The sequence below is a fragment of the Notechis scutatus genome, chromosome 3 (assembly GCF_049901735.1).
Source record: "Notechis scutatus isolate UNSWTSFEM ecotype Mainland chromosome 3, rNotScu1.2, whole genome shotgun sequence".
Classification (NCBI taxonomy): Eukaryota; Metazoa; Chordata; class Lepidosauria; order Squamata; family Elapidae; genus Notechis; species Notechis scutatus.
The window spans coordinates 208363012-208378114 of record NC_142011.1 but is presented as its reverse complement, the minus strand read 5'-3'; the positions used below and the strand labels follow the sequence as shown (position 1 = coordinate 208378114).

The following is a 15103-nucleotide window of genomic DNA, read 5'->3' as shown; positions in this document are numbered from 1 at the left end:
AGCTGACAGAGAATTAACTACTTACCATAATATTACCTGGTCAGCTATTCATTTCAGAGCAATAACACAGTTAAAGGCACTGCAAGGACTGGTTGCCTTTTTAAATTTACTTTTACATTCTGTTCTTTCTTAAAGCACGTGAAAAATTGGCATAAAATGATTCACCACCTAAACTTTGAACGAGCATTTACAGAGCCTGGTGACTTCGATAGACATGTCACACCAAAAAATATCATGTGGAAATCTAGACATATCCTTTACAACTGAATCTACAAAATCTACTTATTTTGTCATGTAGTATATATTGGAGGGAGTGACCCTCTGAGAGCCTGTAGGCAACGAAATTTCATTTTAATGTATGCCAATTAGGGTACATTCAAAGTGACAATAAAGTTATTATTCTATTCCTTATTCTATTTCTATTTCTTATTCCTTATTCTATTCTATTTCTATTACATTCCTTATTCTATTTTTATTCCTTATTCTATTCCTATTCCTTATTCTATTCCTTATTCCTTATTCCTTATTCCCTATTCTATTCTATATTCTATTCCTTATTTTATTTCTATTCCTTATTCTATTCCCATTCCTTATTCTATTCCTTATTCCCTGTTCTATTCTATTCTATTCTATTCTATTCCTTATTCTAATTCTGTTCCTTATTCCCTATTCTATTCTATATTCTATATTCTATTTCTATTCTATTCCTTATTCTAATTCTATTTCTTTATACTATTTCTATTCCTTATTCCTTATTTCTTCTATTTCTATTTCTATTTCTATTTCTATTCTATTCTATTATTATTCTATTCTATTCTATTCTATTCTATTACTTATTCTATTTCTATTCCTTATTTCTTATTCTATTTCTATTCCTTATTCTATTCCTATTCTATTATCTGCTGTTTTTTTAATCTATCCATTGCTAAAACTCTTGTTCCTGTAACCCGAGTGCAACAGTGCAACAACTTTTGAACCAAGGTACTTCAAATGGGATAGCTCGTAAAATTTGCCCAAAATTTGGAATCCAGGACTCCTGTGGAATGTATTACCTTTACTCAGTAAACCTTGGAATATCAATCTCAGATCCACTGGGGGAAAAAGTGGTTAAATTTCCCAGGAAAAGATAAGCCCAACATCATAACACTGAAAAAGCTTTCGAAATGGACGACTGGGTTGATTCACGTTCAAAACGGGTCATGTTGAGCTGGAAAGGTTTCAACCCTAAAATATTCTACGCGTCACTTTAGATCAGAGGTCTCCAAACGTGGCCCCTTTAAGACTGGTGGACTTCAACTCCCAGAATTCTCCAGCCAGCGATGCTGGGAGTTGAAGTCCACCGGTCTTAAAGGGGCCACGTTTGGGGAGCCCTGCTTTAGGTCAACACAGGGAACCTTTTGTTGGGGTTGGGACCACGCCAAACCACGCCAAACCTCCTAGACTCACCTGGCGTAGTTCACCAGGCACAGCAGGGTGGTCTCCATAAGCTGGACCACCAACAAGGGGCCTCTCACCTGGAGTAACGGCACCTGGGTGAGCAGAATCAGAGAAGGGAAGGGGAAGCATCAGAGGAGTTAGGCAACCTCAGCCAGGCTCCTTGGGACACTCTTCAGAACATACCATCCTTCTGGGTGGAAGTTGTGGGCTAGTTAAATGAACAATCCTCCCTTCCCTTCATGTCATCCTCCATCCCTTCTCCTTCCTTCCTTCCCGCCTCCTTCTTCTTTCTTTCCCACCTTCCCTTTTACTTCCTTCCTCTATCCCTTCCTTCCTATTCCTTCCTTCTCCCTCCTTCCTTCCCACCCTCCCTCCTTCTCCTTCCCCCCTTCCTTTCCTCCTCCCACCCTTCTTTCCTATCTTCCTTTCCTCCCATCCTTTCTTTGCTCCCTCCTTCCTCCCACCTTTTTCTCCCACCCTTCTTCCTCCCTCCCTCCCTTTTTCTTCCCACTCACCCTCCTTTCCTTCCATCCCCTTTGTCTCTTCCCTCCTTCCTTCTATTCCTTCCTTCCTCTCTCCGTCCTCTCTTTCTTCCCTGTTCCTTCCTTCTTCCCCTTTCCTCTTCCTTCCCTTCCATCCTCCCGCCCATCTCCCTCCTTTCCTTCCTTCTCTCTTCCCTCCCACCTCTTCCTTCCATCCTCCCCTTCATCCTCCACCTCCCTTCCTTTCCCTCCTCACCCTCTTTCCCTCCCTGTCCTCTTTCTCTCTTCCCTATTCCTTCCTTCCTTCCTTCCTTCCTTTCCTCCCCCCCCTTTCTTCTTTCTATCCCTTCCTCCCTTCTTCCTTCCTACCCAGCCTCCTTTTCTTCCTCCTTCCTTCCTTTCCTCCCAAGGCCAAAAGAAGACCAGCCTTCTGTCCTTCTGGAACAAACAAGGATATTCACGCTGCCCCTTCTCAGGGGGACACTGCCGAAAGCTGCACCCACCCTGGAGAAGACAACCGAACCCTCCGGGGCAGACGAGATGCAAACTTCGGAGGCATCGACGGTGTGCAAGTATTCGAAGAAATCTTCCTCGGTTGTCGCAGGAAGGACGGACTTCAGGTACTCGATATCTGAAACGAAAGAAAGCCAAGTAAGAAATCAAAGACACTTTTCCCTTGAAAAGGGAAACTTTTTAAGACTGGGAAGAAGACCAAGTAAAGCTCACAAAAGAAAGGGGGGGAAACTCATCAAGGAGAGAAGCAACTTGGAATTAAGGAGGAATTTCCTGACGGTGAGAACCATTAACCAGTGGAACAGCTGGCCACCGGAAGTTGTGGTTCCTCCATCACCGGAGGTTTTTAGGAAGAGATTATACAGCCATTTGTCTGGAATGGTATAACATTTCCTGTTGGAGTACGGGGTTGGACTAGATCAGTGGTCGCCAACCACTGGTGGTCCGTGAGAAAAGTTTGGTGGCTCACAGAGAAATGTCCCCCCCTCCCCCAAAGCAACTAATCCAGGCTGCGTGGGAACACAAGGCTGCGCCACCCACATGGCCCGCGGGAACACAAGGCTTGAGTCGCTTGCATTGTGAACAACACGAGGTAGTGAGGGGAGGGGGGAAAGGGAGGAGAAGGGGAACTCGCCCCATGTGCCTGGCCTGGCCACTGGGCTGCTTCTTTCCACTTCTTCCTTCTTCTGCTTTTGGCTGCACACAAGGAAAGCAGCCAAAGTCTTCCTTTCTCTCCCCCAAACTTCATCAGAAATGGAGTCTTTGGGACCCTTCAAGGCCTCCTGCTCCAAGAGGCTGTGCTCCAAAATCACAAAGACTCATTTCTGGTGAATTTGGGGGAGAGAAAGAAAGACTTCTGCGGCTTCTGCTGCTTTCCTTGCATGAAGCCAAAAGTCTCTCTCTCTCCCCTGAGAGTGGAGCTGGAGACGTTATCCTGCGATCCCAAATAAAGAACGATCGATCGGTAGGAAAATGGGTGGGGGATTTTCCTGCAGACTTTTTTTGGATTTTCTCAAGGTCTCTGTTCCGCGGGATTGAAAATTATGATTTTGGTGGTCCCTGAGGTCCAAAAGGTTTGGCGACCCCTGGACTAGATGACTACTACTATTTCTTCTTCTTCTTTTCTTCTTCTTCTTCTTCTTCTTCTTCTTCTCTTCTTCTTCTTCTTCTTCTTCTTCTTCTTCTTCTTCTTCTTCTTCTTCTTCTTCTTCTTCTTCTTCTTCTTCTTCTTCTTCTTCTTTCTTCTTCTTCTTCTTCTTCTTCTTCTCCTCCCTCCTCCTCCTCCTCCTTCCTTCTTTTCTTCCTCCTCCTCCCCTTCTCCTTCTTCTCCTCCTCCTCCTTCTCTTCCTTCTTCCTCCTCCCCTTCCTCCTCTTCACCAACCTCCCCTCCCTTCCAGCACTGAAGATTATCCCGACTTGGATCACAAAACATCTGCAAGAAACTAGGCAAGCTCAGGGAGCACCAAGGAGCAGAGCTACAGGCATTCCCTTCAAACACACACAGACATGCAAGCTACTCGGTGTGGCCTCCAAACATGCCTCAGCAGTCTCTCGCACTTAAAAGATGTGTCTTTCCACAGCCCCGAGTGGAAGCCCACACCCTCTCCCTCAGAAGTGTGTGTGTGAGTGCACGGGTGCCAGAGGCTGGGAAGGGCAGCCAAGGCGATCTCAGCCGCCAACGATACCTGCCCACACAAGACTCCCTCTTGCAACATCTCCAGGCAAGCCTGAGAACCAGCTGTTGGGCGGAGAGCAGATGTGGCTACATCTCAATTTGTGATTTACACCTGCACCTGTGATGACCCCGGGTGGGATACAAAATAAACACAGTCACAAAAACAGGGGAACCCCCTTTTATTCCTTCACTTTGCTTCAAAGCTCCAAATATCCTTGACTGGAGACAAAAAACTCCCCCACAAACAGTTACGAGCAAATGCCGTTTAAACTAAAAATACCTATAAACGATAAAGAGTAAAAACAACACAAACCACACTGAAGCAATTAAGGGAACCAGGCAAGATAAGGGCTTGAAGACGTCCACAGATATCGGAACACACACTGGGAAGGACGCCAAACTCAAGAGAGGAACGACAGACTAGAGATATTTCCATGCTTTGTTTCCAGCGCTGGCCCATACGCATGTCTGTCCTTTTAACCAGTTCTCACAGCTGCAGCCCATGAAGGGGATCAAGGCCCTCTCCTCCCAAGGAGACCACATCTCTCCCTTATCCTCTCCTCCCTGCGTGCCCTAGGATGGAAAGAGGATGGGCTTGGGTCCTCCTCTGACTACCCAGCTGGCCTCTGCCCTTCCCCAGCCTCCTCCACAACCTCCGGAGCCACACCTCCACTCCTTGTCGGGTGTTCCTCCTCTCCCTCAGAGTCAGTCTCCACCGGGGGCATGACAGCACCTTTCAGTGGCTCACCTGGTGTGGAAGAGACACGCTCCCAACTTGGACCTCTGATGGCAGGAAGATACAAGTAGCACCCAAAGGAACCCACATCTTAATATTTTGGGAGGAATAAAATACTTTTTAATATTGCTACATAGGTAGTCCTTGACTTACAATGGTTTGTTTAGTGACCGAAGTTGCAACAGCATTAAAAACAAGTGACTTATGTCTGTTTTTCACACTTAACGACCGTTGCAACATCCCCATGGTCACAGGATCAAAATTCAAAAGGGGCGCACACACGCATGGGTGTGTACGTGTGTGATGACCCAGAGTGTTAACACAAACGTAACCAAATCCAAAATGTAAATAAATGTCCTTTAATGCCTCCAATTTGGGGGGCCCTGTTCAATAATACTCAGTTGGAGATGAACGTACTCAAAAATAGTCTTCAAAAGAAAGCAACACAGCCTGAACTTAATGAGCAGATAGAGGTGAAACAAAAAACCAAAACAAACTACAATGAAGGAATTTCCACCACGGGACAGGAGAAGTATTTACCAAATTCAAGAAGATAACAAGGCAGAGTCTGTTGGAAGGACGCCAACCAAGATAACTTCAGCCCAAAATAAAACACGCTTTGCTTCTGGCAACGCTGTGTTGTAATCATCTCTCTTATATATTATTCTCCCCAGCTGCCACCAATGAGGGGGATCATGGCCGCTTCCTCTCTCATAAGCCAAGTTGTTCCCTTCTCCGTTCCTCCCTGTGTGCCCTAGGATGCAGACGGGATGGGCCTGGGTCTTCCTCTGACTGCCCAGCCGGCCTCTGCCCTTCCCCAGCCTCTTCCACAACCTCCGGAACCACACCTCCACTCCCTGTCGGCTGTACCTCCTCTTCCTCAGAGTCCGACTCTAACAAGGGCATGACAACGTGTGAATGTGTGTTACACGTTGCATATTGGGTATGTGCACAATGGGCACTCGGTGCCAAAACGGTTTGCCATCACTGGTGTAGGCTCTCCTGCTTGAGTAGGGGGTTGGACTAGAAGTCCTCTGAGGTCCCTTCCAACCTGGTTATTCTGACTCATCATATGGCCATGTAATGCAAGAACTGGAACAGCTTCCGAGTTCTACTCCTCCCTGATAAGTCAGGTCACACCTGGAAAATTGTGTCCAGTTTTTTTGGACTTCTCAAATTCAGGTGGGTTTAGTGAGAACAGTTGGAGCAGGGAAACCATAAGCCATGAGGCTGAGCCTCAACCTCCCAGTTTGGTTGGAGGTCAGCAAACCATCTGCAAGGGAGATTTCTGTCCAAAGCAGGATTGGCCCCTTCCAATTTCACCCGGCCTTCACAAGCCCAGCCAGAAACTCCCCACCCACAGCCAGCAAAAATCTTGCAATAATCCCAATTCAGCACCTGAGGCTGAATACCAAGCGCCAGATGTCGAATCACAAAGCCTGAATAAGATCTGGATAAAAGAGAGAGAGCTGAAAAGAATAAATATGAGCAGGCTTTTTAGAAAACAGCGATGGAAGTGGGTGAGCAGAAATCTGCAGAAAATGTCCCTTGCTTAGTGCCAAGTCTATTTATGTCATGAGCCAGTGTTCCCCATCTCCTCACGCCGGTTGTTGGATAAGCGATGGGAGGGGCATACATTTTATAACAGATAAACAAAACATCTATGGGGGGGGGGGGAAAGAATCGGAGAAACGAAAGCAGAGGGAACACACAGGGACATGAAGAATGCGGAGGAATTTGGCAGAAAAAAAGCTGGTTGCAGGATCCTAAAATTTGACAGTGGGGGGGGGGGGCATGTGAATGGGCCCATTTAAAAACATTGCACAGAATGGGGACATTTTTAGGAACTTAAGGCCAGTGTCCTGTTCCGGTGAACGTTGTTACTTTTTAAATTTCCTTCTGGTGTGGTCCTTTATTCAGCACCACCCTAAACAATAGACCAAGGGTCTTCAAACTTGGCAAGTTGAAGGCTTGTGGACTCCAACTCCCACAATTCCGGAGCTAACGTGACTGGAGGAATAATTCTGGGAGTTGGAAGTCCACAAGTCTTAAAAGCTGTCAATTTTGAAGACCCTTGGAATAGATACATAGAGAAAGAGAGATAGAATAGATAGAGAGATAGAATAGATCAAGGGTCTTCAAACTTGGCAAGTTTAAGACTAGTGGACTTCCAGTTCCCAGCATTCCTGAGCTAACATGACTGGAGGAGGAATTCTGGGAGTTGGAAGTCCACAAGTCTTAAAGTGGCCAAGTTTGGGGACCTCTGGTATAGAATAATAGGATTTGAAGGGACCTTGGAGGTCTTCTATTCCAACCCCCTGCTCAAGAGACCCTGTACTATTCCGGATTTTCTTTGGGCTCGGTGGGAAGGATACACATGATCATAGAAAGAGTAACAGAGTTGGAAGGGACCTCGGAGGTCTTCTAGTCCAACTCCCTGCTCAAGCAGGAGATCCTATATACTAGTATGTCAGCAAATGGTTGCCCAACCTCTTCTTAAAAACCTCCAGCGATGGAGAATTCACAACTTTTGAAGGCAAGTCTTCCCACTGGTTAATTTTTCTCAACGGTCGGGAAATTTTCTCCTTAGTTCTAGGTTGCTCCTACGCCACATTAGACCCTTGGTTGTACAGTAACAGTAGTGGAGTTGGAAGGGATCTCGGAGGTCACCTAGTCCAACCCCCTGTTCTCGCAGGAGACCTATAATATTTCTGATAGATGACCGTCGGGTCTCTTCTTAAAAACCTCCAGTGTTGGGGGCCCTTCTGGAGGCAAGCTGTTCCACTCATCAAAGACTTACAGAATAATATTGGGAAGGGACCTTGAGAACATCTAGTCCAACCCCGTGCTCAAGCAGGAGACCCTACACAATTCTAGACAGGTGGCTGTCCAGCCTTCCACAACTTCTGGAGGCAAGCTGTTCCACTAGTTAATTGTCCTCACTGTTAGGAAGTTTCTCCTTAATTCCAGGTTTCCAGTGGAATATCTCAGGGCTTCTCCAAGTATGATTGAATCTCATCCCGAAAGAGGAGAGAAACAGAAGATCAATCAATCAGAATAGAGCTGGGAGGGACCTTGGAGGTCTTCTAGTCCACTCCCCTGTTCAAGCAGGAGACCCTATACCATTTCAGACAACTGGCTGGCCAGTCTCTTCTTAAAGACCTCCAGTGATGGAGCACCCACAACTTCTGGTGGCAGACTGTTCCACTGGTTAATTGTTCTCCCAATCAAGAAAATTCCTCCTTAGTTCCAGGTTGCTTCTCTCCTGGATGAGTTTCCCATCCGTTGCTTCTTGTCCTGCCTTCAAGTGCTTTGGAGAATAGGTGGACCCCCTCTTCTTTGGGGGGGTCGCACGCACCCCTAAAATGCAATGCACACACACACACACCTGGCTGTTCTGACAGAGGCTTCCCAAGATCATGAAGCCGACACCTCATCCCAATAAAACCCCTTTTATTCAGGTTAAAGGGAATTCCTCTCCAGCAAAGTCCCGGCAAACAGTCTTTCATGAGATTTCACAACTACAGACCTTGATCAGGCTGGGTGAGTTGCCAGGCCGATAGCTTCCAAACGCCATGCTGTAGCAGAAATGACTTGGCAAGAGGTCAGGAACAGACCTAATGAATTGAACTCATTGTCTCCTGAAAAAAATCATTCCCCTTTCACTTCTCTTTTATTTCCTATGGGAGGGGCCATTCATCATTCACCTGTGGCTTTACTCTTGTTCCTCAGCTGTTCCCTTCTTCTGGCAGCTCTGTGCATACACACATTGGGAACAGGCTCCAGCTGTTCTTCTTCCCCACTGATCTCTGACTCCGAAGGCAGCCGGTAACTTGTCAGATGGCCCTGGCCCCATCTCTGCCTCCGACCCAGAGCCCTCGTCAGAGCCTTCCCCAGACTCCAGGTCTGGCCCAGGTTCCCCCTGTCTGAATCTGCTGCCAGCTCCACTGGCAGGCCACAACACCCGTGCAGGCACCCCCATGCCCTGCGCATGCGTACATGACCCCTGCACGCGCACCACTAACCCCAAGCATGCCCCGCAGAGATGCGAGGACCAGTTGATTGGCGGGAGGTACACATGCGCAGCAGAGCTGAGCTGGGGAAACGGCGCATGTGCTCACAGAGGGGCTCTGCATGCCACCGGTTCGCCCTCACGGCCATCAAGGAATTTGAGAGAAACTGAAGAGATTGGATCCACACACCATACTTTAAACCAGGGGTCTCCAACTTTGGTAACTTTAAGACTGGTGGATTTCACAAGTCCACCAGTCTTAAAGTGGCCAAGTTTGAGGATCCCTGCTTTAAACCACAAGCTTCACATATTCAGGTAGCCAGGATTTGCAAAGCGTGCTTTAATAATGCCAGTGTTTCCAAAGGGAGATAGCTGCACTTTTAAGATAGCTGGACTTCAACTCCCAGAATCCCCAGCTACAGAATTCTGGGAGTCAAAGTCCATCCACCTTAAAACTTCCCAAGATTGAAAAACCCTGATTTAATGATCTCTTTCTGTGATTTTTTTTTTTTTAATCTCGGTGTCTTTACCTACCAATCCCAAATGAAGTACAGGTAGTCCTCAACTTACGACGGGTCCACATTCAAAATTATGACGGGCCTTCCAAAAGCTACTTTTGTTTATACTTATATGTTTATACAGTATATTATGTAATGTATGTTTTCTCATGCATGCTTGACAAACAAAATAAATAAATAAAAATAAAGAGAACAATTAATCAGTGGAACAACTTGCCTCCAGAAGTCTCGAATGTTCCAGAACTTTTAAAAAAGAGATTGGACAGGCATTTGTCTGAAATAGCATAGTGTTTCCTGCCTGAGTGGGGGTTGGATTAGATGACCTCCAAGGTCCCTTCCAATCTATTCCATTCTATTCCATTCCATTCCATTCTATTCTTATTTCTATTCTATTCTGTTCTGTTCTATTTCTGCTCTGCTCTGTTGTTTATTCCATTCTACTTTCTAATTCTATTCTATTTTCTGTTCTGTTGTTTTGTATTCTATTTTCTGTTCTATGTTCTGTTCTGTTCTCTTCTCCTTATGACTTGGGATTGGAAGCTCCAAGAACCTCCCTCCCATGGTCACGCGGCTGTTTCTTGGCCCACTTGGCCCACATTTACAATTATTTTTAGCGTAACACAACTTAAGGTGTGTTTGCAGGAAACTGGCGTTTAGTTTCAACTTCTGCCCAAAACTGTCTCACAGAGAACAGGTTCGTTTTACGACCACAGAGTTAGACCGCTGCAAAGAGATTGTTAAAATCAGGTCTGGCCAGCCCATTTTGCAACTATACGATTGAAATTATGGGCTGGATGATGGTTTTAAATTAAGGATTATCTCATTTTTCCTTTCTTACAAGCACAGGTCTTTGGTCTAAAGTTAATGGGAAGTTGATCCCAAAGCCAGCATCGCCACCTTGAATTATTTATAGAAATAATAAAAAGATGGAATACAGGTGGTCCTTGACTTACGACCGCAATTGAGCCCCAAAATTCTTGTCACTAAGTGAAACAGGTGACTTTTGCCCCATTTTATGACCTTTCTTGCCAGTTGTTAAATGAATCATTGCAGCTGTCACAAGTCTGAGTCAAGTTTGCCAAGTGTCTGGATTTTGACCGTGGAGATGGCTGCAACGGTTGGGCGAAAAATATGGTCCGCAAGTCACTTTTTTCCCAGTGCCCACTAACCCCCTTTAAACAGTCACCAAACGAACTGTCGTAATTCGAGGACCGCCTCCAGAAATAAATAAATGATAAAAATAAATATTCAGGAGCGCCAGACGTAAAGCTGGATAGGAGAAGATGGGCATTAATAGTATGTACTGTACTTATTGTACTGTCAAGAAAATGATGTTGAAAGGTATTGATACATCTTCTATTATAGGAATTATTGTCAACTTTTTAATATTTTGAATTTTGCCAACTTTTTAACATTTTGAATTTCAATAAAGAATTTTTTAAATAAAATAAAAAAAAAGGAGAAGGTGGTCGAACAGTTTAAACAGGGTTAAATTTGCACTGGGTTGTTGTTGTTTTTTTGCACCCACGATGCGCTTCCTGAAAAAATGTTGCAAAGCAACATTGTGCACAGGCATTGAGGCATGCCCCGTTAACCAATATGCGTGCATGACCTCTTTGGGTGCGCTCAAGATTCGGATTCCACCACGGCGTTGTTCCTCCCCCCTCCCCCAACAGCCGTAAGCTGTGATCCAACCGGAGGCATCATTTCTTTCAGAGAGAGAGCGAGCAGAGAGAGAGAGAGAAAGGGAGAGAGAGAGAAAGGGAGAGAAAAGGAGGAGAGAAAGAGAAAGAGAGAAAGAGGAGAGAAAGAGAAAGGAGAAAGAAGAGAGAGAAAGGAGAGAGAGAGGAGAGAAAAAGAGGAGAGAGAGAAAGAGAGAAAGAGGAGAGAGAGAAAGAGGAGAGATAGGGAGAGAGAAAGAAAGAGAAAGAAAAAGAGAAAGAAAGAGAAAGAAGAGAGAGAGAGAGAAAGGAGAAAGAGAGAGAGAAAGAGAGGAGAGAGAAGAGAGAGAAAGAGAAAGAAAAAGAGAAAAAAAGAGAAAGAGGAGAGAAAGAGAAAGAGAAAGGAGAAAGAAGAGAGAGAGAGAGGAGAGAGAGATGAGAGGAGAGAAAAAGAGAGAGAAAGAAAGGAGAAAGAGAGAGGAGAGAGAGAGAGAAAGAGAGAGAGAAGAGAAAGAGAGAGAGAGAGAAAGAGGAGGAGAGAGAAAGAGGAGAGAAAGAGAGGAGAGAGATAGGAGAAAGAGAGAGAGAGGAGAGGAAGAAAGAGAAGAGAAAGAAAAAGAGGAGAGAAAGAAAAAGAGGAGAGCGAGAGAGAAGCACGTAAAGCACCTGACTTAGAGAAAGGGAAACTGAGGCACGCTGCCTTGCGCAGTTGGCCCTAAGCCAACCTCTGAGGGTTTTTTATGCGTGTTTTAGCGCCAATGTGGGATTTATAGGGCTAGCAATGAAAAAGTTTTATTGCATTAGCTCCTCTGCAGCCGGCCTGCCTGGCTTCCTCCCTGCACACACACACACAAACATCTGGATGGGCAGCTGGCCCTGGCTTGCCCCCACGGAAGGCAGGTTCAATTCCCACCTGTGGCTCTCCTTCCCCTAAAGCTGCAATTCATTGATCCTGCCCCCCCCTCCCACCCCCAAGGCTAGGGAAAAGGGCCTAGCTGGATCAAGCTCATCCCTGGGATGGGAGACCACCAGGAGATCTGCTGCAGGGAAGAAGCCCCCCCCCAATAAAGGTGCACGTGGGTTGATGCAAGAGGCAGGGTGTGTGGTGGGGAGATCCCAGGTCCTTTTTGGGAACCTTGGGGGGGGGGTGTCTTCCGTGACCCCCGAGGCTCAGCCTGCCCAGCCTTTCATGCCCCCTCCCATCCAACACACGATCTGGCAAGCTGGTTTTCTCCACTGGGTGTCCGTGAGGACTGGGGGAGCGCCCTTGGAGGGGGTGTTTGTTGGGGTGCCCAAATACCCGGCTTCGTCTTTAAGAGTCCCCTCCCGAGACACACACACCCCCCAACCCCTCCTCCCCCACCTTAGAGCAAAGGGACTGTTGGATCAAGCTCATCCCTGGGATGGGAGACCACCCGGAGATCTGTTGCAGGGAAGAACCCCCTCCCAAAGGAGCCCCCCAGGTGCAGGTGGATTGATGCAACAGGCAGCGGGGGGGGGGAATCCCAAGACCTTTTGGGACCCCCCACCTGAGGCTCAGCCTCCCCTTGCAAATACATGGCCAGCCGGCTTCCCCAACCGGGCGCCCGCGAGGGACTGAGGGAGGGGGTGGCATTTGTCGGGGTGCCCGCCTAGCCCGGCTTCCTCTTCATTGAGACCCAATCCTTCCTCACCCCCCCTGCCCCTCCCCTCAGGCTAGGGAGAACGGCTCTTCCCTGGGATGGGAGACCACCAGGAGATTCTCCCCCACTGCTACTGCAGGGAAGAGCCCGCTACCCTCTCCCCAAAAAGGAGCCCCCGGCCCTAGGTGCAAGGTGGGCTAATGCAAGAGGGAGGGGGGGGAATCCCAAGACCTTTTGGGGACACCCCCCACCCACCCCCCGAAGCTCAGCCTCTCACGCCCGCCCCCTTGCAAACACATGGCCTGGCCAGCCCGCTTCCTCAACCAGGTGCCCGCCAGGACTGAGGGAGGGGTGGCGTTGGTCGGGGTGCCCGCCTAACCCGGCTTCATCTTCATTGAGACCTAATCCTTCCTCAACCCCCGCCCCCTCCCCTCAGGCTAGGAGAACGGCTCTTCCCTGGGATGGGAGACCACCAGGAGATTCCCCTACTGTAGGGAAGAGCCCGCCCCCCCAAAAGGAGCCCCGGCCCTAGGTGCAAGGTGGGCTGATGCAAGAGGGAGGGGGGATCCCAAGACCTTTGGGGACGCCCCCACCCCTCGAAGCTCAGCCTCTCACGCCGCCCCCTTTGCAAACACATGGCCTGGCCAGCCGGCTTCCCAACCGGAGCGCCCGCGAGGGACTGAGGGAGGGCGCGTGTGGCGTTGGCCAGGGGGCCCCGCAAAGGCCTACAAGGCTTCGTCTTAGGGTCGATCCCCCCACCCCCTTCCCTGAGACCCCTCCTCACCTGCCCGACTGAAGCGGAAGGAGCGGAGGAAGGCCAGGCAGTCGCCCAGGCCGGCGCCCAGGGCGAAGGCGCCCTGGAAGGGGCAGCGGCGGAAGAAGAGCTCGAAGGCGGCCGGCTGGCGGTGTCTGCCGGCCCGCCAGTAGCCGTAGGCCATGGTGAACTGGTAGAGGTCGGTCAGCAGCGCCAGCGAGGAGCAGCCCCGCCGAGCCTCCATGGCTCGCTCTGCGCCCGGCCGGGGCACGCGGGGAAGCCCCGCCCACCGGACGGGGGGAAGGAGGCCACGCCCCCCCTCCACTCCCTCCCTCCCTCCCTCCGCGCGGAGACATTTGTAGCGCCGGAACGGAAGGGGGCCGCTTCCCCGCGCACCGCCAGCCGGGCGCCCGCGGGCCAGCCGAGCTCGAGGGGGGGCGTGGAAAGGGGACACGCTGGAAAAAATCGAAGAGGGTAGAAGAGACTAGAAAATAGAATCGAGGCTAGAAGAGAAGAGAAGAGAGAGTTGAAAACAGGAGAATAAAGGAGAGAGGAATGGAGAATAGAATAGAAAAGAGAATAAAGGCTAGAAGAGAACAGAAAATAAACTAGAGAATAGAAGAGAAAATAGAATCAAGGCTAGAAGAGAAGAATGGAGGAGAATAGAAAATAAAAGAGAATAAAGGCTAGAAGAGAACAGAAAATAAACTAGAGAATAGAATAGAGAATAGAATAGAAAATAGAATCAAGGCTAGAAGAGAAAGAGAGCTGAAAACAGGAGAATAAAGGAGAGAGGAATGGAGGAGAATAGAAAAGAGAATAAAGGCTAGAAGAGAACAGAAAATAAACTAGAGAAGAGAACAGAAAATAGAATAAAAGCTAGAAGAGAACAGAAAACAGAATAGAAAATAGAATAAAGGCTTGAAGAGAAGAGAAAAGAGAGCTGAAAACAGGAGAATAAAGGAGAGAGGAATGGAGGAGAATAGAAAAGAAAATAGAATAAAGGCTAGAAGAGAACAGAAAATAGAATCTAGGCTAGAAGAGAAAATAGAATAGAAAATAGAATCAAGGCTAGAAGAGAAGACAACAGAAAATAGAATTGAAAACAGGAGAATAAAGAAGAGAGGAATGAAGGAGAAAAGAAAATGGAATAAAGGCTAGAAGACAACAGAAACTAGAGAATAGAATAGAAAACAGAATAGGATAATAAAGAAGAGAGGAATGGAGAAGAATAGACTAGAAAATAGAATAAAGATTAGAAGAGAAGAGAAAATAAAAGAGAATAGAATAGAAAAAGAATAGGATAATAAAGAAGAATGGAGAATAGAAAATAAACTAGAGAATAGAATAGAAAACAGAATACGATAATAAATAAGAGAGGAATGGAGAAGAATAGAAAAACTAGAAAATAGAATAAAAACAGAATAGGATAATAAAGAAGAGAGGAATGGAGAAGAATAGAAAATAAAATAGAGAATAGAATAGAAAACAGAATAGAATAATAAAAAGAGAGGAATGGAGAAGAATAGAAAATAAACTAGAGAATAGAATAGAAAACAGAATAGGACAATAAAGAAGAGGAATGGAGAAGAAAGAATAGAATAGAATAGAAAGAATAAAGATTAGAAAATAGAATAGAAAACAGAAAAGAATGAAAATTAGCAGACTAGAAAACAGAACAGAACCAAAAACA

The 15103-nt window shown here is 47.1% G+C and overlaps 1 protein-coding gene across 1 annotated transcript in view; it reads right to left on the bottom strand.

Moving 5' to 3' along the window:
* The window catches only part of NAPRT (nicotinate phosphoribosyltransferase), a 43593-nt gene extending 29888 nt beyond the window's left edge, over positions 1 to 13705 (bottom strand). Inside the window, exons 1-3 of the mRNA XM_087958896.1 lie at positions 13441 to 13705; positions 2423 to 2550; positions 1447 to 1529 (exon numbers count right to left, since the gene is read on the bottom strand). Of these exons, the coding sequence (XP_087815022.1) occupies positions 1447 to 1529; positions 2423 to 2550; positions 13441 to 13654 (425 nt within the window). The 5' untranslated portion in view covers positions 13655 to 13705. The remainder of the gene's footprint in view (positions 1 to 1446; positions 1530 to 2422; positions 2551 to 13440) is intronic.
* Positions 13706 to 15103: the final 1398 nt, after the last annotated feature.